Consider the following 24,589-nt stretch of genomic DNA (forward strand, 5'->3'; position numbering starts at 1 on the left):
AGTTAGCAAATTGTAAAATGTTCATCATTTCCTAATTTTGTATTATACAGTGGAATTAGGAACATAAACAGTAACACGTAGCAAAACCCCGAGCCTGCATAGGACTACCATCCTCTCAGCCACCTCTGCGTAGGCCAATCAGTTTGGAAAGTTTTTCACAGTTTTCAAGTTTCAGTGACTCTGCCTTCTGTTTCAATCGTTCATCTCTGTATAATCCTGCCAAATTGGTCAACTCTGACTCTGAAAGATAAAAGAGGTAACAATTCATGAAGAAAGTTGAGCTCCTCTGTTTCACTTCAATACTTCTGGAAGCAAAGCTCCTTTTACTTTAATGCTTTTTCTTTCAATTAAACTTAAGAAACACTCATTTACTCAAGAAACACGTATCAGGCAGCTATGCTACACCAGGTGCTGAGGATTAAGGGACACCTGTGATCCTGAAGTCCAACAGTATCTGTGCTCTATTACAAAAGCACTGGACTTAGTTCTTATCAATAGAACATTTGGCACCAGACTTAGGAAACCTGCACGCGTGCGGTAAGAGGAGACCCTGTTTCAGGGCTTTCCTACGAATGGTATTCAGATGGCAGTTGGGAGAGAATGGAGTCCAATCGCCTGTTCCTGTCATCTGAAACAAAGACAGCTGCTTCATCCTTCCCTCTGCATTGCTGCATCATAACTCATATATGCGGACCGACACAGAGCCCTCCACCGGCAGGCACGCTTCTATAGAAGGCCAGGTTGCTGGCGGCGTTCTTCATTCCCTCACCACATGTGGGGCCCCTAACTCAAAGGCCAAAGGCAGCTGGGCTCTTTTAAAAGTGAAATCATCTGGATCCGGTGACCTCTGTCTCCTCGAAGAAACGTATTTCATTTTCTCTTCATGGTGGAGAAAGTCATTCTATTTTTAACCAGAATATAATCTCTGCTGTCCTCCCGGACTCAACAGTGGTTTGGCTGCCTCTCTTTTTTATTCTTTTGTATAGTTTCAGAGACATTCGTAGGAAGGAATACCTGAAAAGCAACTCCAGAGACGTGTTGTGTATTAACATGATGGCATGCTTCGAGGGCCTGCGTGGCTTCTGAAAGCCTCAAATAGCAGGCAGCTACTCAATGTTTAAAGGACCACACTTGTGAAAATGCTATTTTAATCATTCTGAAATATGTCTATCCATTCTTAGTCATCTTGCTGACAGATTTTGTTTTTCTTGGTGGAACAAGAGGCACCTGTCTGATTAATCAGCAAACTGCCTGGAAACAGGACTTAATAGCTAGCCAGAGGGAACAATGCGCAGTGGTTTCTGAATAAGTCTCTATCAACCAAAATACAGGCATTTCTGCTCACAATGGTTCTGTTCACACCAAGTAAGGCCCAAAGTGCAGATTAAGTGCAGGACTCCAGGGTGAGGGGTGGGTATGCATGAAAACCCACCCTCTGTGATGGGGGTTCAGAGGTTGAGCCCTGGCCCAGCAGTTGCTTGGCAAACAGGGGGTCTCCTAGGCTCTAGAACAATGTGCTCTCACCCCGCGGCGTGGGGCCTGCAGTGCGCGCCAGCCAGAGCTTGCCCCCCACACAGGCATCCTCGCAGGTGACGTGGCTTCATGGCGGATCATACACTGCACCCAAATGAAAGCCCTCTGCTCCTTCGTTCTGCCCAGAGCTAGGCACTGACTCCATTTGTCTGGCTTCTTTGGCATGTGGGAAACCTGTTCAAGAGGGCTCTGTGAAATCAGGCTGTCCCTTTGGTCCTCTGAGTCACAGTTACACCAGTACATAGAGCAGATCCTATGGCTTTGCTTTTCCTTGAAACGATTTCCTTAGGTTTTTTGTTACTGACCTTATCCAAATGTCTCATTGCCTGAAATCTCATTCCAGAAAACATTAAGGGCTAGTGATTCTTACTGTTTTATACACTGACAACCACTGTAATAAGCTGATGAAAGAGAACTGCACATATATGAATGCTTTTCTCAAAACATGACGTTGCTTTTTTAAAGTTCATTGAAACCAGTTTTCAATGCTCCAGAGATTGAGAGCAATGACCTTGCTCTAGAGCAATGACCTTGCACAAGGGCAGTGTTTCAAGGAACTATGTCCCACACCCCCATGATCATGCTTGGAGAAACTTCTCTCCAAACTGCCAGTGAATCCTTTTGCACTTCAATGAACAAAAGGTCAACTCAATGAATATGTTACTTTTCACAAGTTCTGTTAATATTCAATAACTTCTAAGAAAAAACAAAATCTTTGGCAGGGGCAGGATCAAGAGAACATCTTTTCTTCTCTGCAAAATGTTTCCCGTGCCCTGAATGCCAGTGTAATAGATGGACAGAGCATTGCACCTCCAAGGTAAGCTGACTCAGGCAAATTGCCAAGAGAGGCAAGTCCCAAAGCCTCTCTCAAAAACACTCTGCATGCATGGGCTTCCCTGGTGGCGCAGTGGTTGAGAGTCTGCCTGCCGATGCAGGGGACGCGGGTTCGTGCCCCAGTCCGCGAAGATCCCACATGCCTCAGAGCAGCTGGGCCCGTGAGCCATGACCGCTGAGCCTGCGCGTCCAGGGCCTGTGCTCCGCAACGGGAGAGGCCACAACAGTGAGAGGCCCGCATACAGCAAAAAAACAAAAAACAAAAAACTCTGCATGACAGCCCAGATCAGAGTCCTGACAGCTGGAAGACCCTGACAGATCCCAACGACCATCATGATCCAGCCTCATAAGACAGTGCTGCATCCAGTCAAGCAAGGCCAAGCAAGGTCTGGATTCGGTCAGGATCCAAACACTTACTATATGCCAGACACCATGCTAAGCGTTATACTCATACCATCTTCTATAATCCATACAACCTCCTTGGGAGGAAGAAAGCAGAGAAAAGAAATTAACAAAAGATTTTAAAAGACAGTGGCTAACTTTGCTAAAAACAGTTTCCATTAGGTATTTTGCCAAGAGTGAACTTTGTTCTCAAGCGGGTTTATTTTTACAACCTCCATGTGCTAAATTTAACCATGCTGGCTGCACTTGCTGCTGGATCCGGAGGGCAGATGCTGCTTGTTCTCAAATGGCACTTGGGTTGTGTGGAGGCTCCGGATGGCCACCATCCTTAAATGCCAGAAATAGATTTTTAAGGGGTGTGTGCTGATAACCCCCGGGTTGGAACTTGTGGGTACACGCATCATGCTCACCCACTGGATCTGTTTATACCTGGAGAGTGCCAAAGCCCTGAAAGTAGGCCTCATGAGGATGGCGACAAAAGCCTAGAAGCCACCTTAGGTGTAATCCTTACCATGAGCCCTCTGCATAATTTCAAAACCCTCTCAGAGTCTAAAATAATGGAGACTCTTAGGACATACACTGTGGCCTTCACCTGATTTGGATCCACGTTTATAATGCCTTTAAGTGTAAGGCCTCTATCTTGCTCCAAAATTCTTTCCTGATTTTTGAAACTTGCAAAACCTAGTTTAACAGTGGGTAGGGGTACTTCCTGACCCCTCAGTTTTTTCAATAAAAAAGCAACTTCCTCCTCCTGCTGAATTCCCCCTTACATCCAAGTCATTGCCTACCAAGCTCCTAATGCACCTGAGAGGTCAGGTGGGCTCTGCCCTACAGGAGTAGACGGCAGAGATAAGGTCCCTCAGGGGCAGGGTTAGGACACTAGCCCTGCTCAGTGATTCCTAGTCCTCAGCAGTTTCACTGTCTTCCAGTCCTGAGAATCCTCTCTTCAAAAGACATTTGTGGAGCATCTGTTCTGAAGCAAAGACTGTGCCAAGGGCCTGGGACACAAAATTAGTAAGACATGGTTTTTGCCCTCAGAGAGCCCAGAGTCCAGCAGGGAGACTGTCATGTACCTACAGAACATGTTAACATGGTGAGGGTGGCACTGTCTTAGCAGGATGAGCAAAGTGCTTTAAAAACACAGAGGAAGGAGAGACTAACTTGGGGTGGAGTTGAGATGCATGATGGGTCAGCGAGGGCTTAGCAGCACTGTGACTGAGGATCTAAATTTATCAGGCACTGTTAGATGTTTAACAATACCCAGTGACAGACAAGGTTTTAAAAAATGAGTTAGTTTGCTTTTTAAAAATTAACCAAAGCCAAGTTTTATAAGATACAATTACTAATGGTGTGTGTGTGTGTGTGTGTGTGTGTGTGTGTGTGTGTGTGTGTGTGTGTGTGTGTGTGTGTGTGTGTGTGTGCGCGTGCGCACTCCCCATGAACATTCACTGGGTTTGGAAGCCAACACTGTCACCCCCATTGTCTCCAGGGAAACAGTGTGGAAGGCCTGCTCCTGGGAGAGTCGCTTTTATTCTGTGTGGCCACAGCTGATTGGAGGGGAAGAGAAGGGGCACCGAACTCAATAACAACAACCTATAAAACTTTGGTTAGGTTGGATCAATCAGATTTCCCTCTGGGAAATGTGAAATTAGGAAACCATGGACCAAACCAGCGAGCTACTTAAACAGGAAACTTGTGATGTAGAAAGGGGCCAATGACTTGTGGGGTTGGGGAAGTTGGGAGAGTGAATAGGAGGGTAGCAACCAAAATAAGCCATGGCAAATTAAGGCTGTGAAGGAGGAGAGCTTGAAAAAGCAAAGAAGTTGGCAGAGAGAGGAGAGAGGGCAGATAGGCAGAGAGATGTAGAGACTCAGAGAGAGACAGACAGATAGGCAACTAGTACTGCCGAAGTTCCTAAGATTTCCCAGTCCTGGCCACATGTATCCTGTCAATAAACTTCCCTTTTTTGGTAATATCCTGAATGGGCCTCTGTCCTATCCCTGTTCACGTAAACATGAGTAGCTCAAACAAGGAGAGAGAAGGGATCAGGAAGCTTGGGATGCCTCAGGTTGGAAGCATGGCACCAGCTGAAGCCCCTTTTGGAGCATCTTACTTTGTTGTTTCTCCTTCCAACAACTTGTCTGGATGTAATCAATGTAATCCTTTTCTATCATCTTCTCCAGGTCACGCAGAGATGCTCCTCTGTAGGCCTTGTCAAAGTTTTTATCCACAAAGTAAGGCACCTGTAGGTTCTGGGTTTCTCTAGAAATGGTGTAGCCCAAGGTCCTGAAACAAGGAGAGAGAGGCTCAGGTATGCTTGTGATACTTGGCAATATCACTTTTAGCACTGGCCTCACAGAGATCATTCACACAATCACCTCCTCATGGGGCAGATGCAGATATCATTTTCTAATACATCTAACATTTATTATTGCCCAAGCAAAGCAGTAAGTGTAATGTCATCATTGTTGCTATTATGTGAGCATATTAAATGGATTCAGTCTCCACATATTTATTTCCTTAAAGGATTCACCTCCCTCTCTTCTCTCTCTCTCTTTTTTTTTTTTTGCGGTACACGGGCCTCTCACTGCTGTGGCCTCTCCCATTGCGGAGCGCAGGCTCAGAGGCCATGGCTCACGGGCCCAGCCGCTCCGCGGCATGTGGGAACCTCCCGGACCAGGGCACGAACCCATGTCCCCTGCATCGGCAGGCAGACTCTCAACCACTGCGCCACCAGGGAAGCCCTCTCTCTCTTTTTAAATTTAAAACATATATCATGAAGGTTTGTCTTACATAATTATGAAATGATTACCACAATAGGTTCAGCTAACATTCATCTTCTCATATAGATACAATAAAAAGAAAAGAAAGAAGACAAGAATAAAGGAAAAAAAAACTTTCTCCTTGTGATGAGAACTCTCAGGATTTACTTTCTTAACTTTCCTATCATTTCCTATCATACAGCAGCGTTACTACTGTAACACTGTGTTGTACCTGACATACCTTGTACTTACTTAACTTATAACTGTTAGTTTGTACCTTTGACCATCTTCCTTCAATTCCCCTTCCCTCTCTCCTCCACCTTCGGTAACCAGAAGTCTGATCTCTTTTTCTGAGTTTGTTTTTTTTTTAGATTCCACATATAAGTGAGATCATACAGTATTTGTCTTTCTCTGACTTATTTCGCTTAGCATAATGGCTTCAAGGTCCCTCAATATTGTCACAAATGGTAGGGTTTCTTCATTTTTTATGGCTGAATAATACTCCATAGTGTGTGTGTGTGTGTGTGTGTGTGTGTGTGTGTGTGTGTGTTCAGGTTGTCTCCATGTCTTGGCTACTGTAAATAATGCTGCTGTGAATATGGGGGTGCAGCTATCTGGATTGACCTCTCTTAGACTGCTTTCTGTGTTAAAAGTAGAATGCTGAATGCTTAAAAAACAATTTGTATATTGTATAGGACCTAGCATGGCACCTGGCGCAGAGTGGCTATTGGTAAATGTTGGATGAATGAAATGATTGTTACTATAAACTATTTAAAAATAACCAGACAGCTTATACCAACTTAGTTCTAATTTTTAGGACATGATAAAAAGTACTTTACACATAGCCATTAGGTGAGAACTGCAAAAACTAAGACAAAATATTTCAATGATACCTCCAGGCTAACTCTCAGTGGGTCTAAGATATCCAAAGGTGTCTGGTGCTCAGAAACTTTAACAGGTCTGGGTTAATTGAAGTCTAACCATAAGAAAGTACAGAAGGGAGTTCAAATTCAAGTTAAAACAATGTGATGGCAATGTGCAAAATCCAAGCTGATTTTGTCCAAATTGGACAAAATCCATCTTAAAGGAGTTATATTTGACCTTTTCCTAGCCTTTTCCTTTGATCTCTCAACTTATGGATCTTGCTGGATGTCTAAGAGCCATGACTGCTCTTGCCTCCCTCTGGGAAGCTGTTATCAGGGTAGCTTCCTGTCTGTCCCACTGGCCTGACAAGAAAGGAGGTAGCAGTAGCATATGGAGAAATATGGGAAGTCAGGAAATAAGAGGGAATCAGGCCATTGTGTCCTGACAGCAATAACCTCTCTCTGAGTCTCAGCTTTCCTCTCTATAAAATGAAGATATTGATATAGAATGATAGTCTTTAGTCTACAGTGATCACCAACAAGAGCTCTTCCTGTTAGGTACGGTTCCATGGAGTCCACATTTTGAAAGGTTTTTGTCTGCTAAACTATAATAGTAATGACTCATTTCCCATTATTAATTAAAAAAAATAATCCAGTGATTCTCAGACTTTAGTATGGACCAGAATTATCTGGAGGGCTTGTTAAAACTCATATTGCTGGTTCTCACCCCTAGAGTTTCTGATTCAGTAGATATGGAGTAAGGCCTAAGAGTCTGCATTTCTAACAGGTTGGCAAGTTAATGCTGATGATGCTGGTCTAGGGATCAAATTAAGAACTGATTTAACTGAAATAATTAACTGAAGAAATTAAAAAATTCCTATCAGAGCTCAAATTTTCCATGCAATACAAACTTTATAATGATTTCTATATTTTTAGCAAAAGCAAAGAAATGAGATACTATGGTTTGACTGTATAGCCTTATGAATAAATGTACTATTCTTGCAATTTCTTAAATTGGAAATAATCACTAGATCTTAGTTACTATGTTCTCAGACTCACAGGGGTCCAGCGATACTATCACAAGCTCAGTAAGGTCCTTTTTAACTCTAAAGTGGAATGTTAAGGATTTAATCTGAACCTGGAGTTCGTCTATTAATCCTTCAGAAACCAGCCATTGCTATTCTGCAGCTGACCAGATGATGTCGCTGTAGAACAAAACAATCCGGGTCCTGAGTGCCTCGGAAACTGCCTAAAGAACAATATTTTTGAGTCTCTGCATTATTACTATCCAGCTGTTCCTTTAAACACAAAATCAGTGTTTTCTACAACAAAAGGTGAAATGGAATGTTAGTAATGTACCAGCTTGTTGTTAAGAAATATTTGTAAAGATTTGACTTACGATTTATAGAATAGACTATATGGGGGATTAGCAGCTAGCAGCTGAGTAATCACAGATATAATCACAATCACCAGAACTGGAAGTAACTGAATAAATGCAGAATATGTAGTCTGAAAAAGAAAAAGCATTTGGTGTAAGTGCTCTTCATCAATATAAAGCTTATTGAAAAGAGAACAGTTTTCCCAAAGAAAATATGAATTACTGATGTACTGCACATAGCCCAAGGCTTTTCTGGGAAGGTTGTACTTTCTGCTGAGAGGTACCAAACAGCCCCATTCTGTCTGCTGAAAAGGCTGAACAAGGCCCACCTACAATCTGGATTGACACTCAGTAATCCTTCTGCAGCCCCCTTTTCTAAGACCAATGAAGCAGACACCTGTGCGGGAGCTTGCCCAGACTGTGACTCTCATGAGGTCATGTTATTATGCAACTCTGTTGCCTTGGCCTCAGCTGAACGGACTGTGGGACATCTTGGGGACATCAAACTGTAGCAGGGATGATCACATTCTCCCTCCTAAGCGTCTGGGATTGAGATTCATCACCATTCACTGCTAGGCAGTCACTTGAAGAAAGGACACATACTCTCAGGCACTGTAGACTGGACATTTGCAAGGGGAAGCAGAAAAGCCAGGCTGCTTAGAGAGAACAAAACAGATGCAGGCAGGCAGGAAAACAGGAGACAGTCTGGCCCCAAGAGTCATGGAGAGCACAGCTGCATGGGGGCCTGACAGCACCCCAGTTCCTGGTTCCCATCTGACATAAGGCCCAGCAAGCTTCCTGCCCTTAAGCTTCATGAGACTCCCTTGATCTCTTACCTTAAACCCCCTTTAGTATTGAATATTTTGAAGGGGGTTCCTATTCTCTGCAGTCAAGAAAACGTTTTTCAAGACAGCCCCATAGGTGAACAGATTTCCAGGGACAGTCACCAAAGAATGGATGGGGGAGGAGGTACCATTCTGGCTTATTTGGGCCAATTATCCAGCTCTTCTTGCCAGGCTTCTGCTTTCCTAAAGCACATTTTAGCAACATATCTCAAGTTGAACTTCAAAAACCTGATCATACTACATAAAGGTCAGCTCAGTACAAGTGTTTATGGGCAGCTCTTGTCCTGTCCTCCCCAGGTACCTGAGGCTTATCTTCTTCCTCTTCCTTCCGTGTCTGCATCCTCTCGTGTTGGTGCCGCCGGTGGTAATAGTGGGAGTCATCTGTCACGTTTGAAAACATATGAATGTTTCCTGGAAAAGAAAGAAAAATACTTAGTATGCATTATGGCAAACACCCCTTCCTTGCCTTTTCCAAGGTCCTTGCTTCCAACTAGGTTCTCTGAGGGTAGAGTATTGTCCCATTTTACTCAGTAGAAAAATACAACAGTAGGTATGTCAAGTGAACCAGCTGGAAATGGGACATGCTTAGCTCTCTCGCCCTTATTTAAATAATCCTTTGTAACCAGTGAGTGAGAGAACCCCAAGAGGCTAAGAAAGAAAGCACTTGGGCCACGAATCCTGTCTGACATGCTCACGTCTGCCTCCTTGCCCAATATCAGATTATGTCACTAGTATCTTTAATAGCACCTAACAAAATTCAATTTACTTGGGCTTCCCTGGTGGCTCAGTGGTTGAGAGTCCACCTGCCGATGCAGGGGACACGGGTTCGTGCCCCGGTCCAGGAAGATCCCACATGCCGCGGAGCGGCTGGGCCTGTGAGCCATGGCCGCTGAGCCTGCGCGTCCGGAGCCTGTGCTCCGCAACAGGAGAGGCCACAACAGTGAGAGGCCCGCGTACCACAAAAAAAAAAAAAAAAAAAATTTAATTTACTTCCCAGGCATTTAATTAACCCAACTTCCAACTCTCTGGGGGTACTTTTCTAACCTTTACCTTTATATAAATGCTATTTTGCAATAATGATAATACAGGCATTGCTTCTAATTTATAAAACACTTAAAAAAATATCCAATCCTCACAGCAGCCTTGTGAAGTTGGTATTATCAACCCCATTTTTAGGTAAGGAAACAAGATCAGATGGACTAAGTCAAAATCATGCATAGTTGGATGGTGGAGACATGCCTTCAACCCCAGATTATCTGATTCCAAAGTTTGCTGTTGCCACCATACCATAGTCCCTCTATTCAGATCCTCAAACAGATCCTCAAAATATATATGAATTTTTTTTTTTTGGCCACGCCGAGCAGCATGTGGGATCTTAGTTCCCCAGCCAGGGATCGAACCTGCACCCCCTGCAGTGGAAGCGTGGAGTCTTAACCACTGGACTGCCAGGAAGTCCCTATGACTTCTTAAACAATAATTTTGGGATACTAACCTGTAGGAAAATGTCCTCCAAAGAAGACGTTGAACAGCTCTTCTGGAGTGATGTCGGCTTCAAAGTCCCTGTAATAATTATAAGGTCTGGCTCGAGGGGTAGTGAAAGTCACCTGTTCATCTCCATATTCATCATAGCGGAGTCTCTTGTCAGGATTGCTCAGGACTGCAAAGGCATTTCCTATTGCTGCAACAAAAACAAAAAGCATCTGAGTACATAGTCTTTGCTGTAGCTGAGGGTGATCATAGTAGTAGCAACGAAGAGCCCGAAGTTAATTGGTGCTGGACAACTCCACAGTGACCCAAGGAGAGGTGCTTGGGCCTAGAAAGTTCACCAAAGTGCTTGCCCTTGAAATCTTCCATGGTCTAGTCTGATAAGCCTGAAACAACACTGGACTCAAGATGAACTAAGAAGTACTGTTCTCCGTCATCAAAAATGTGTTATTTCACTTGAGAGCAGTAGTTTATGGTTGGAAACAGCTCCTACATAAGTAGTGGTATTCTAACATGAAGTCACATAAAATCTCCTGAATAAAATAATCAGTAAAAATCCTCCTGCTTGGCTAAAAGCAAAGTCCTCACTCATCAGTCTTATTTCAGTTTACTTTTTTTTTTTTTGGCTGTGTTGGGTCTTCGTTGCTGCCAGCGGGGGCTATTCTTCATTGGGGTGCATGGGCTTCTCATTGCAGTGGCTTCTCTTATTGTGGAGCACAGGCTCGAGGCACGCGGACTCAGTAGTTGTGGCACATGGGCTTACTTGCTCCGCAGCATGTGGGGTCTTCCCGGACCAGGGATTGAACCTGTGTCCCCTGCATTGGCAGGTGGATTCTTAACCACTGTGCCTTCAGGGAAGTCCCTCAGCCTACTTTTAAAAATGGTCTTTAGGGCTTCCCTGGTGGCGCAGTGGTTGAGAGTCCGCCTGCCGATACAGGGAACACGGGTTCATGCCCCGGTCCGGGAAGATCCCACATGCCGCAGAGTGGCTGGGCCCGTGAGCCATGGTCGCTGGGCCTGCGCGTCCGGAGCCAGTGCTCCGCAACGGGAGAGGCCACAACAGTGAGAGGCCTGCATACCGCAAAAAAAAAAAAAGCAAACAAAAACAAACAAACAAAAATGGTCTTTAGAAATTAAGAAATGTATCTCCAGGGAATTCCCTGGCTGTCCAGTGGTTAGGACTCTGTGCTTTCACTGTCGAGGGCCTGGGTTCAATCCCTGGTCAGGGAACAACAACAACAACAAAAAAGTATCTCCAACGTCTCAAAGAGGGATCAAAGACTGAATAGATTACATATGCATACCATCACTTCTCCTCCCTATGCACAAATGTGCAAGCTTTTTCCAATTTCATTTAAACATACAATCAGTACCAACAATCAAAGAAATCTTGAAAACAAATTTTAAGACATTCCTACCCGCCTACCTTTAATTCAGTCAACACTATCAGAAACATAGTCAGAAAGAGCATTTCCTTATGATTCTTCTAGCTAGGGAATTGTATTAAATATTTATAGCAAGGGCTTCCCTGGTGGCGCAGTGGTTGAGAGTCCGCCTGCCGATGCAGGGGACATGGGTTCGTGCCCCGGTCTGGGAAGATCCCACATGCTGCGGAGCGGCTGGGCCCGTGAGCCATGGCCGCTGAGCCTGCGCGTCCCAAGCCTGTGCTCCGCAATGGGAGAGGCCACAACAGTGAGAGGTCCGCATACCGCAAAAAAAAAAAATTTATAGCAATAAAACTGCTAAGCAGAAAAAACAAACAGAAAAGCCTAAACAGAGTTGCTTAAACATTCACATCCCTTGAAATCTGGCAGATTTCTCAGAGAAATGGCATTAGTCTGTGAGGTACCTTACATGAAGGTGTGAGGAAATTGTGGGTTATCTGTTTCCTTGTAGAAACTGTGGGGAGAACTAGATTCACAATGGCACATCAACAAGGGTAGCTTGCCCGCTGAGGTAAAAGCTGACTTTAAAAAATGTCTCAGATCTATCATTTTTTTACTTTTTCTTTTGAAAAATTTCAAATCTCCAGAAAAGACAAAAAAATAGTATAATAAAAACCTTTACATTTATTCATCAATTGTTAGCATTTTACCACATTGCTTTCCTCAACTCTCTACACATACACATATAATATGTATTCTTTTTTTTGCTGAACCATTTGAAAGTAGGCTGCAGATATAATGACACTTCACCCCTAAATATTTTAGCTATGTCTCCGGAGAAGAAAGATATTCTCCTACATGATCACAACATCATATCATAGCTAAGAAAATTAACATCAATTCATTATCACCCAGTGAATCCATGCAAGGTTCATGAGTTACATTTGGTTTCATGTATCTTTAGTTACTTTTAATCTAGAACAGTCTCCCCACCTTTCTTGTTTTTCATTATATTGAATTTTTTTAAGAGTAGTTCAGTGTTCTTTGTAGAATGTCCCATATTTTGATTGCTTCTTTATTAGATTCAGGTCAAACATTTTGGCAAGAATACCACACGGTATTACAACATGTAATGTTAGGTTGTTCTAGTATTGGTGATGATAAGTTGGATCACTTGGTAAGTGGTGACAGCTAGCTATCTCCGTTATAAAGGAAAATTTCCCCTGTGTAATCAATAAGTATTCTGTGGGTGATTATTTGACAGTATGTGAACATCCTATGCAACAACAACCTATCACCCAATAGTTTCGGCATCCATTGATAATCCTTGCCTTAATCAATGACATTCCTGAGGGTGAAGCTCTTAAGTAAGATTTTTATTTATGTGTTGGATCCAAAATATTTTTTAAGAATATATCACTGGGGCTTCCCTGGTGGCGCAGTGGTTGAGCGTCCACCGATGCAGGGGACATGGGTTCGTGCCACGGTCCGGGAAGATCCCACATGCCGCGGAGCGGCTGGGCCCGTGAGCCATGGCCACTGAGCCTGCGCGTCCGGAGCCTGTGCTCCGCAACGGGAGAGGCCACAACAGTGAGAGGCCTGTGTACCGCAAAAAAAAAAAAAGAATATATCACTAAAAGTATCACGGAAATCAATGGAAAAAAGATTCGATCTATAACCATGTTTTTGCTCTTTACAAAGCTGTATAAAGCTTTTTCATACATGTTAATAACAGGTTTCATGAACAAATATTTTGATGGTCAAAGAAGTTTGGAAATGCTGTCTAGGTCCTACTTGCAAGCGGCCACCAACCTATAAGTTCCACAAGAGGAATCATATCTGTTTTACTCACCATGGCACCTGGCACATAGATCTTCAATAAAGATTTGCTGAATCAAGGAATGAAAGGTTCCAAAAGGTGTCACAGAGAAACCAAATATTTTTTCCAAAAGAAATTAAAGTAAGTGAATGAGGACAGGAGAGAGCTATGCTAATAATCACTATCTAAGAGGTGTGGCAGGAAAAAACAAAACCCTGCTTGTGGCCTTATAAAACAATTACAGGGGAGGCTGAAAACAACTTGCTGTGACCAAACAACATAAGAAGGGCAGAATTAAGCATTAGTTTAGGATCAGACCTTTGAAAGCATCTGTTGCTCCAGGAGCACAGTTCTTGTCAGGATGAAATTTCAGGGCGAGTTTTCGGTAAGCTTTCTTAAGCTCTTCATCACTGGCATTTCGTGAAACCCCCAGAATTTCATAGTAATTTCTGCATTTCTTGATCCTAAGAATATAAATCAGAAATATTTTTTGGTATGTCTACAAAGGCCCCTTTTGTACAATTAACTGCAAAATAGTAAATCAATCCTCTCTCCAATCTGTGAGCCCCAAAACAAACCTAAAAGAAAACTGGTGAACATGTTAATGAAACATACAATTCACTAACAATGTCCTCCTCCCAGTGAGAGCTTAATTCCTTTCCATTTATGTAAAAAACATATATTTTTTTTTACATAAAGTACTTTTACATCTAATATTTTTACAAATATTTTTACATCTAATATTTTTTCACATCTAATATTTTTTTCTTTCTATATCCCTGCAAGTGGATAGAACAAGTATACTAACCCTTATAATACTAAGGCCCAAGCTAAGTCCTCAGAGTTGAACCACTGGACAGCAAAGTCAGAAGAAATACCCTAACCATCCTTTTTTTTTTTTTTTTAAATCTACCTTTTTTTCTCCTTATGGCTATCTGTTTAAACTTTGTTTTAAAAAGTTAATATATTCACATGGTAGAAGAAAAATATCCAATAGTACTAAACTATATACAGTGAAAAATCTTCCTGCTTCCCCATTCCCTGTCCTCCAATCTCCTACCCTAAGAATAACCACAGTTAGAAGTTTTCTGTGGGGCATTCCCTGGTTGCCTAGTGGTTAGGGTTCTGGGCTTTCACTGCCATGGCCCAGGTTCAATCCGTGGTCAGGGAACTGAGACCCTACAAGCTGTGTGGCACAGGAAAAAAAAAAAAAGTTTTATCTGATTCCTATGTACAGAGAGAGTACCTGTATAGAGACTTCCCCATTTTTTTTTTACATAAATGGAAGTATATTATAATCACCCTTCTATATCTCATTTTTTTTAAACTAACAATTTATCTTGGGAATTGATCCATAACTTATATAGATGAAAAGTACAGGGATAACAGTTTAGACCACCAGAGTGTTGGTTCTGAACTTTCTGATCTAAGAAGTCTTTTATAAAATGATATAATGGCATGTTATACAGCCTCTCAAAAATTCCACTGTATAATCATGAAGGAATGAGAGTGAAAAAGGCAAATAATATGTTTGTATTATCATGAAGATAGTTTTAAACTTGCAGACCCCTCCCCAAAAGGGTCTTGGGGTTCCCAAACCACACCTTGAGAGCGGGTGGACTACAGCATGAACTCTGGAGTAAAAACGCCTTGGTTGGCATCTGATCTTGCTGTGGACTTAACTCTGTGCCTTTGTGTTATCTTCTGAAATGGGCTGATAATTACACCTATATTTCACAGCTGTTATAATTAAATGAAGTATTCATTAAAATGCTTGATAGCATCTGACATGACATAAATATTGGCTATTATTACAAATCTACCACATTCTACAGATGGTCAATAGGCACTTGAAAAGATGCTCAACATTGCTAATTATTAGAGAAATGCAAATCAAAACTACAATGAGGTATCACCTCACACTGGTCAGAATGGCCATCATCAAAAAGTCTACAAATAGTAAATGCTGGCAAGGGTGTGGAGAAAAGAAACCCTCCTACACTGTTGGTGGGAATGTACATTGGTGCAGCCACTATGGAGAACAGTATGGAGGTTCCTTAAAAAACTAAAAATAGAACTACCATATGATCCTGCAATCCCACTCCTGGGCATACATCTGGAAAAGATGAAAACTCTAATCTGAAAAGACACATGCATCCCAATGTTCATAGCAGCACTATTTACAATAGCCAAGACATGGAAGCAACCTAAGTGTTCATCGACAGATGAATGGATACAGAAGATGCAGTATATATATACAATGGAATATTACTCAGCCATTAAAAAGGAATGAAATGCCATTTGCAGCAACATGGATGGACATACAGATTATCATACTAAGTGAAGTCAGACAAAGACAAATAAGATATGATGTCACTTATATGTGGAATCTAAAAAAATAACACAGATGAACTTATTTACCAAACAGATACAGACTCACAGACATAGAAAACAAATTTATGGTTACTAAAGGGGAAAGCAGGGGTGGGGGTGGAGAGGAGGGGGATAAATTAAATCAGGAGTTTATAATTAACAGATACACACTACTTTATATAAAATAGATAAACAACAAGGTCCTACTGTATAGCACAGGGAACTATACTAGTATCTTGTAATAACCTACAGTGGAAAAGAATCTGGAAAAGAATATATATATATTCAGTTACATATAACACTGCTGCACACCAGAAACTAACACAACATTGTAAATCAACTATATACTTTAAAATAAAAACCTACCACATTCTTTTAAAAAGCTGCATATTCTTGCATTTTATGGATGTATGTACATTCCCTACTGATGGGCATTTAAAGTATCTCCATTTTTTTGCTACCACACAATTCAGTTAGGCAGGCAGAGACCCAGAGCCTTGTTGAAGAGTTCATAGTAAGTCAGTAACACAGTTGGGACTATAATGCAGGGTCTGGAATGTCGGTCAGGGCCCTTCCCCAAGAGCTGCCCATGAGGATCCTATGGATTCCCCACCCTAGTTTCTGATCCCTCCTTCCATGGCAGATCCTCCCCTGCCTTTCTCTTTCCCTCTCTCCCTTATCAGATATATAATTTGAAAATATTTTTTCCTGTTTTGTGGGTTGATTTTTCACATTCTTGATGGTATCTTTTGAAGTACAAAAGTTTTTAATTTTGATGAAGTCCAATTTGCCTATTTTTTTCTTTTATCCCTTGGGCTTTGGGTGTCAACAAGAAATCATTGCCTAATCCATATGTCACAAAGCTTTACATTTGTTTTCTTCTAAGACTTTTATGGTTTTAGCTCTTACATTTAGGTCTTCGAATTAATTTTTGTATTTGTGTGAGGAAGGGGTCCAAGTTCATTTTTTTGCATGTGGATATCCAGTTGTCGCAACAACATTTGTTGAAGACTAGTCTTTCCCCCATTAAATTGTCTTGGCACTCTTGTCAAAAACCAATTAACCATAAATATAAGCGTTTATCTCTGGAGTCTCAATTCTATTCCATTGATCTACATGCCTATCCTATGCTGGTGCACACTGTCTTCATTACTGAAGCTTTGTAGTAGGTTTTGAAATTGGGAAGTGTGAGTCTTCCAACTTTGTACTTCTTTTTCAAGACTGTTTTGGCTACTCTGGGTCCTTTGCATTTTCATATGAATTTTAGGATCAGGTTGTCAATTTCTGCAAAAAAGGGTAGCAGGGAATTTGATAGGTAGCAGGGAATTTTAATTTGTGTTAAATCTGTGGATCAATTTGAGGACTATTACCATATTACCAATATTAAGCCTTCCAATTCATGAATACAGGCAATCTTCCCATTTATTTAGGTCATCTTTAATTTCTTTTAATAAAGTTTGTCGTTTACAATGTAAAATCTTACATTTCTCTCATTAAATTTATTCCTAAGCATTTTATTCTTTTTGATGCTGTTATAAATGAAATTGTTTTCATTTTCAGATTGTTCATTCTTAGCATATAGAAAAATAATAATTTTTGTACATTGATCTTATACTGAACTTTACTGAAGTAATTTATTAGTCCTAATAGTTTGTGTGTGTGTGGGTATTGCTTAAAATTTTCTATACTAGATCATATAATTTGTGAATATACTTTTATTTCTTCTTTCCAATTTGAATGGCTTCTATTTCTTTTTTTTTTTTTTTTTTTTTTTACTTCTTTTTGCTTAACTGCCCTGGCTTGAACTCCTAGCACAATGTTGAATAGAAGTGGCTAGAATCTTGTTCCTGTCCTGTTCTTGATCTTGGAAAGCATCAAATTACTCACCATTAAGTATGATGTTAGCTGTGGATTTTTTTTTTAATTTAAGGAGGTTTTTTTTAAAAAAAATTCTATTTATTTAGCTGTGCCAGGTCTTAGTTGAGGCATGCAGGATCTTCATTGTGGTATGCGGGATCTTTAGTTGCAGCATGCAGGATCGAGTTCCCTGACCAGGGATCGAACTTGGCTCCCTGCATTGGGAGTGCAGAGTCTTAACCACTGGACTACCAGGGAAGTCCCAGCTGTGGATTTTTTGAAGATGACCTTTATCAGGTTGAGGAAGTTCCCCTCTATTCTTGGTGTGTTGAATACTGTTATCATGAAAGAGTGCAGGGTTTTGTCAAAAGCTTTTTCTGCACCTATTGAAACAATCATGTGACTTTTGTCTTTTATTCTATTAATATGGTGTATTACATTATTTGATTTTCATGTGTTAAACAACCTTGGATTCCTAGGATAAATCTCACTTGGTCAAGATATATAATCCTTTTTATATGTTGCAGAAATCTGTATCCATCTTGTGATGACTTTGTCTGTTTTTGGTTACAGGGTAATAATACTGGTCTCATAGAATGACTTGGGAAGAATTCCCTTCTTCGGTATTTTCTAAAATAGTTAATGAAGGATTAGTTAATTTGTCTTCAGACATTTGGTAGAATTCACCAGTGAAGTCACCTGGGCCTGGGCTTTTCTTTTGGGAAATCGAATTTAACCATTTCATTCAAGTTATCTAATTTGTTGACATATAATTGTTCACCGTATTCTCTTACATAATCATTATTTTGTAAGATTGGTAGTGATATCCCCTATTTCACTCCTGATTTTAGTTATTTGAGTCTTCTCCCTTTTTTTGCTTGGTCAGTCTAGCTAAAAGTTTGTCAATTTTGTTGATATTTTCAAAAAACCAACTTTTGGTTTTGTAGATCTCTATTGTTTTGCTATCCTCTATTTCATTTACTTCCACTCTATATTATTTCCTTCATTCTGCTTGTTTGAACTTAGTTTGTTCTTCTTTTTTTAGAAGATTAGGTTATTGATTTGAGATTTTTAAAAAAAATATAAACATTTATAGCTATAAATTTCCTTCTAAGTATTGCCTTAGCTGCATCCTATATGTTTTGGTATGTTGTATTTTCATTTTTTTAATTAATTTTTATTGGAGTGTAGTTGCTTTATAAGTGTTTTCATTTTCATTCATCTCAAAGTATTTTCTAATTTTCCTTGTGATTTCTTCTGTGACCTATTTGTTATTTAGGAATATGTTAATTTTCACATATGTGTGAATTACCCAAATTTTCTTCTGTTGTCAATTTCAAAGAACATACAGTGTTTGATTTTAATCCTTTTAAATTTATTAAGGCTTGTTTTATGGCTTAACGTATGGTCTATCCCGGATGATGTTCCATGTACACTTGAGAAGAATGTGCGTTCTACTGTTGTTGGGTAGAATGTTGTACAGGTGTCTGTTATGTCAAGCTCGTTTCCCCTGTCTCTCTTACAGTAGAAGCAGGGCAGCTACTTCAGATTATACCCTAACACTCCACTTCCACCTAGCCTTGCCTCTGAGGTCAAGAAGCTATTGTGCTTCAATAACAGTAATAAAAATAATAATAGCAGTCAATACTTACATAACACATCATCTGTGCCAGGCACTGTACATAAAATCACTCATTTAATCCCACCACAGGCTCACCTTTGTACTCCAAGCAGCTGCTCCTCAGTATAAGTGGCACTCCCCTCACCCTGTCGGGTCTGATTCCACTCATGCTCAGACTTCTTTTCCTTTTGTGCCTTCCTGCAGTTACAGCAACCACAGGGGTCATGACTTTCAGGAGGTCTGTCTTCTGGGTATTTGTTTCTTCTAACTGCATCAATGTAAGCTGCAAAGCAACGCACCTCCATGAGGCTTCAGTCTGACCTGCAAATCAACTTTGCTACTGGCCTTAGCTATCTGGGAGGCTGCCTGTAGGCAAATGAGTGTGAGGCCCAGGTTACTGACATCATGCTGACTTCTAAACACCCATACAAAGCTGAAGAAACATCTTCCTTGAGAAAACAATACAGAAAATACAGAGGCAACCATGAAAAACTTTTAATGCCAGAAACATGAAGCATAATAATGTCCACCATACCTACAGTCATCAGTCAGCAAATAATCTTCACTCAGAGCCAGTAAAGGGGCTCAAGAGGCATCTGCCCAATACCTTGGCTTTAGGGCAGCACAGGGGAAGCCTATTTCTCTGTGGTCCATGGTCAGAAGTGAATTGATCATAACACATTATTTTTTGTCACAATGCCTCCCACCACTAAGATTTAAAGTAGAAATGAGTTCAATTTTTTAACTGACAGTTATAAAACTAATATGTACAATACATTTGGCTAGATAGATCAAGGAGATATATGCATAAGACCTACTGCTGACCACAAGGAGGATATAGTTTAAAGGAGAGGATTTAATTAATCATAATGCCTGCAGAGTACGAAGAGGGCCATAGCAATATAGTCAAAGAAGGCAGAGTACTCGTGTCCTGTATGGAGGATCTGGGTAAGATTTAAAAAACCCTTTTTCCTGCTTAACATCTCTTACTGACTACCCACTACTCGGTGTCCAAATTTCTTATCATGGGCCCAGCCTGTCTCTCCAGCCTCAAATCTCAACACAATTTCCTTTGTAGTCTATGCTCTAGCCACACCAAACTCCCTTCAGACCATCAATGCTTTCTCTTTTCTCTGTGCCTTTGCACATGCTGTTCCCTCTGCCTGCAAAACTATTCTCTAAGTAGGTCTGGCTAACTCCAACGCATCCTTCATGTCATCATACGTAACACTTTCTTCATGAGGCCTCTGACACCCAGGCCACACTGAGTGCCTAGTCAGTATGCCCCTCAAACCTACGACCTTGCTGTGTAGCCCAGGACATTCTGGCCCTGTTTTGTAACTGACTGTTTACCTGTCAAACTTCCTTAGTAGACTTAGAGTTCTGTGGGCTCCGGGGCCCATGTCTGTCAAATCCCGCTGCAGGATCAGCATAATGCAGAGTACATAATAGGCACTGCCTCAGTACTCTTTGCCTGACTGTAGGATGGAAAAAGCTGGCCCATCCGTCCTGATGCTGGATGCAGGGACAAGACCAAACCCAGGCCGAGGGTCAGGCAGCCCAGTTTGGAGGCGAGGATAAGGACCGGGTAAGCAAGCTGCGGGAAACCGCGTCACCCCGCTGACCCCGGCGCAGGCGGGCCTGACAGCTGCAGGCCCTGGGCGGGGCACGGGCCGGGGCGGGGCTGGGGGTCGGAGGCAACAAGTCGTCACGGGTGACTCTGGGTACCCGGCCGGGTCCTCAGCTTGAGCCAGCGCTCCTAGTTTCCGGATCCCAGCCCCCTGCCCTGGGAGGTCTCCCTCCTCACCAGGAACCCTACTCAGGCCCAGCATCTTCTCATAGACCTCCATCCTTCATCTCAGGCCCAGGATCTCAGCCCCTTCAGGCGCCGTCAGGAGCCCCATCCCTGATTTCAACTGACCCTGCCCTGTCCCACGCTCCGGCCAGGACCTGATACCTTCCGTCCAGCGCTCCCCGCTGCCCAGCGTCGCTGCCATACCGCTTCCCAGTCAGCAGGTCTGCCGAGCCTCCCCCGCGCCCGAGGCTGAAAGGGAAGGGGGCGCCAAAAAGCGCGGGGCATGCTGGTCATTGTAGTCCAATCCATAGTAGCTGAGGGTCATTGGACTACAATTCCCAGCAGGGATCGCGCCAGGAGTCGCAGATGCAGTGGTGTGAAGGGGCGCGACCCTTGCTGCCAGTTGACTGCTTTATGGCTAGCGGCTCACAGTCTGCATCTGCGGCCACGGCGGGCCGCGCTTTTCCTCATTTGTAGAGTGGGGATAGTGGCTTTGGCCCCGCCTAACACTTCGGACGTTCAGGGAGACGCAATGAGATCCATCCTGGGAAAGGCATTGCAAACTATGGGCTAGAGGGTGGCATTATGACTATTTTTATCCTTAGGGATGTCCTTTTTAAATATAGCTGATGCCTGTTCTGTGCAAAGTGTATGTTCGGTCCTGGACAGGTTTTGGTGATGTCGAACCTAACCCTAGGGAGAACCAAGAAAATAAGAAAGTGAGAGATATATGTGGTTAGAGGGCGTTTCCTCTGGCATAGCTTCATTAGAGGGACCGATAGGAGTCAGGGGTAGAGAAAGAAGAAAAAGGCAGGTATTGGAGCTGGCATTAGATCCCCTATCTTTGCTGTTCCTTATCCTTCATTCATCCCATCCTACTCCAGGGCCCCTCCGAGACTTTTCTCCTCTCCTCCACCCCATTCGTTTCCTTGGCCCATTCCCTTCTTTTCTGAAGGACCAGGCCCTAGGAGATTAGTAAAAAGGAAATGAAGAAATATTCCTGCTTTTCTCCACCCAGGTTTGTATGGGACCTAGCAAAGAATAAAAGGAATTCTTCATAGGTGGATAGGTCTGGTGTCACTGACTCATCCCTGCAGGTGAATTGGGATGGCCAAAAATCAGGTCTGCAAAAGTGAGAAATGATCATGTACATCCCCAAATAAAAAATTACCTAGAATTCATTGAGATCTTACTCAGGAAGACCAAATCAGTTATGTCAATTATGATATCAACCAAGAGTTACTTAGGTAGTTGGAGTGGAGTGGGGAGATGTACAGCCCTAGACACAAACTGAAAGGGTGAATGCCTTCAGTGGCATGCAGTTCCATCCCTTCCCTGCAGTCATGGCCCTGGGATATATGAGCATCACTGTGTTCCCAGAAGGCTGGGTCCTGAAGAAGCCACTTGTGCTCTTCAGACAAGGGGTCTGATCAGGGACATCCTTTAGGTGGTTGAATATAAGAAGGAAGTGTATTTGGTTTAGGGAGGCTAGACAGACTGATCTAGAAGATGTACAGGGGAAGGTGGAATATGTCTTGAAGTCCAGGGGTATAGGGCTAAGGTCTGGAGGTACTCGAAGATGTCAGAGTACCATGAAGTCAGAGGTATCTGGTTGAGAGTGGGGGTACTAGAGCATTGTAGGGGAAATTGGATTGAGAAGGGGTGCTACAAATTATGGGGCTACTTAGGAGTAGAGTCCAGGTTCAAGAATGCTGGACAAGATTTGGGAAGCTGGGGCCTCTTGAAAATGTCTGGTACCTCAACAACCTTTCCCATCATCCTCTGAAACCTCACTTCCTCCTCTTCTAGATGGCTCATTTACTCCTAGATCAGTAAACAATGGTTTAGCTTGCGACCTTCTCAGGTGTTGCCATGCACAAATATCCTAGAGCTCATTTACACCTCAATTAACACCTCTGGATAAATTTTTCTATGACTATATCACCAGGACTAACTTAGAACTCCAAACCTCAACACTTAGAACACTTTTGTGCCAGTTTTTGCTTAAGCGTGCCAACAAAAATAATTCCCACTGTCAAATTCAATCTCTGTGTTTGGTAAAAGTGGAAGCTGTGGGCTCAACAGCCTCCAGATAGAGGTGCCAGGGGAAAGCAATCAGCAGGAAGAGTGAGAGCACCTGGGAAGGAAATAAAGGACAAGAACTTGGCAGTTCTCAAAGAGAGGAAGGTAGGTGCAGAAAGAAATTCAAAGAGGTAAGGACATCCACAGACCCAGGGGAAACTGCTGAGCAGAGGCACACAATGTTTTCCAGCAGATTCAAATAGAATTGAGTAGTACTAGCCTGGCTTTGGGAAACTGTGTTCTAGACCTAGGCTGGGGACCCTGCAGTGACTCTTTACCTGCTAAACCATTTTACCTAGAGACAGCCTCGAATTTCTATCAGTTTTCTCTTCTCACTTTTAGAAAAACTTGTTAAACTGTAGTGAATTTTTTCTGGTGATACTGAGGTTTGCCATGTGCCCTATATGATTGAGTTGCTGCCCCATCCAGCCCTGGAAGAAAGATACTGAGTAAATGATCCCTCTATTCAACTGGGCCTGTGCTCCTGAGCTGGCTTGTTGGTTGCACCCCCCCGCTTAGGATGAGGGGAGAAGCAAGGGAAGAATACACAGCAACCAGCCCACGCCTGCCACCCGTTCCTGCTTTGGGGCCCTTTAGTTCTGTGTTAGAATAGGGAGGAAGCCGTCTTCTAAATGGCCACCATCCTGTTGTCTAGACATAAAGGAAGAGATGTGGTCTCAGGGAAGCTGCAGGGAAAGGCTATATATACTTGGATTTCCTGTCAGAGGTGGGGTCTTGTATTTACATAAGTAGTAGGATCCTCCAGCCGAACCCTGTCTAATATAATTTACTAGAGAGCGGAATTCAGCATTAAGTGAATTCATCCTCAACCCCTTCCCAGAGGGTAGTTACTTGGCAACGGGAAAATCAACATGGCTAATGTGGTATTGCAATGTCAGTTTCAGGGTAAAAGCCTTTCAATCTCATATTAATACAAGTTCACCCCATCTCTCCCATATATAAATACCTTAGGACTAACAGCTCATATTTGCAGGACACTGTCCAGAGTCAGGGGGAAGTTTGTGGCCTTATACTGAAGACATAAACTTACTTAGAATGAAGTCCATGTCCTTGACCTAATTAGTCCAGCATGATAAGCAGCTGAACTAAGTACCCACGCAGTCAGAATGACAATAACAATTCAAACAGAATCCAGAACTTCTAGACATTGTTAGGTCACCTGCAGAGTTCTGTCCCAGTGATGGATTTTTGTGCTGGAACTAGCTTGGAAGTCATATGTTTTTTGCATTGTGGCTTAAATAAAATATATCTGAATTATTTTTTAAAATGCTATAGTCTTGCTGTCATAGGTTGGGTACTCCAGGAAATAGAGTCTCTGGGATTTGCATGCTGAAGGTTTATTGGTGAGTGCTCCTGGAACTACAGTTGTGAGGGATAAGGGAAGCAGGATTAAGCAGAGGGAGAAATTGAGGCAAGGGGTCCAGGTCTTCATCCCTACCTCCCCGCCCCATCAACTGGTCATCAGTCAGCTATGAGCCCTCAGCAGCCAACACTCCCAGCAATTCAAGATCAAGGGTCTTGATCCTGAAGTGGA

The 24,589-nt window shown here is 42.4% G+C and overlaps 1 protein-coding gene across 4 annotated transcripts in view; it reads right to left on the minus strand.

Annotated features, from left to right (window-relative positions):
- The window catches only part of DNAJC18 (DnaJ heat shock protein family (Hsp40) member C18), a 28,492-nt gene extending 5,307 nt beyond the window's left edge, over positions 1 to 23,185 (minus strand). Inside the window, exons 1-8 of one of the 4 annotated variants that reach the window (XM_060143709.1) lie at positions 21,079 to 23,150; positions 19,254 to 19,440; positions 13,625 to 13,770; positions 10,110 to 10,295; positions 8,919 to 9,028; positions 7,794 to 7,903; positions 4,883 to 5,055; positions 21 to 240 (exon numbers count right to left, since the gene is read on the minus strand). In XM_060143709.1, coding sequence (XP_059999692.1) covers positions 116 to 240; positions 4,883 to 5,055; positions 7,794 to 7,903; positions 8,919 to 9,028; positions 10,110 to 10,295; positions 13,625 to 13,770; positions 19,254 to 19,440; positions 21,079 to 21,154 — 1,113 coding nt within the window. In that variant the 5' untranslated portion in view covers positions 21,155 to 23,150 and the 3' untranslated portion in view covers positions 21 to 115. Of the gene's footprint in view, positions 1 to 20; positions 241 to 4,882; positions 5,056 to 7,793; positions 7,904 to 8,918; positions 9,029 to 10,109; positions 10,296 to 13,624; positions 13,771 to 19,253; positions 19,441 to 21,078 lie in introns of those variants that run through there. The other 3 variants (XM_060143710.1, XM_060143712.1, XM_060143711.1) reach the window with 3 other exon arrangements.
- Positions 23,186 to 24,589: the final 1,404 nt, after the last annotated feature.

The sequence above is a fragment of the Lagenorhynchus albirostris genome, chromosome 3 (assembly GCF_949774975.1).
Source record: "Lagenorhynchus albirostris chromosome 3, mLagAlb1.1, whole genome shotgun sequence".
NCBI classification, from domain to species: Eukaryota; Metazoa; Chordata; class Mammalia; order Artiodactyla; family Delphinidae; genus Lagenorhynchus; species Lagenorhynchus albirostris.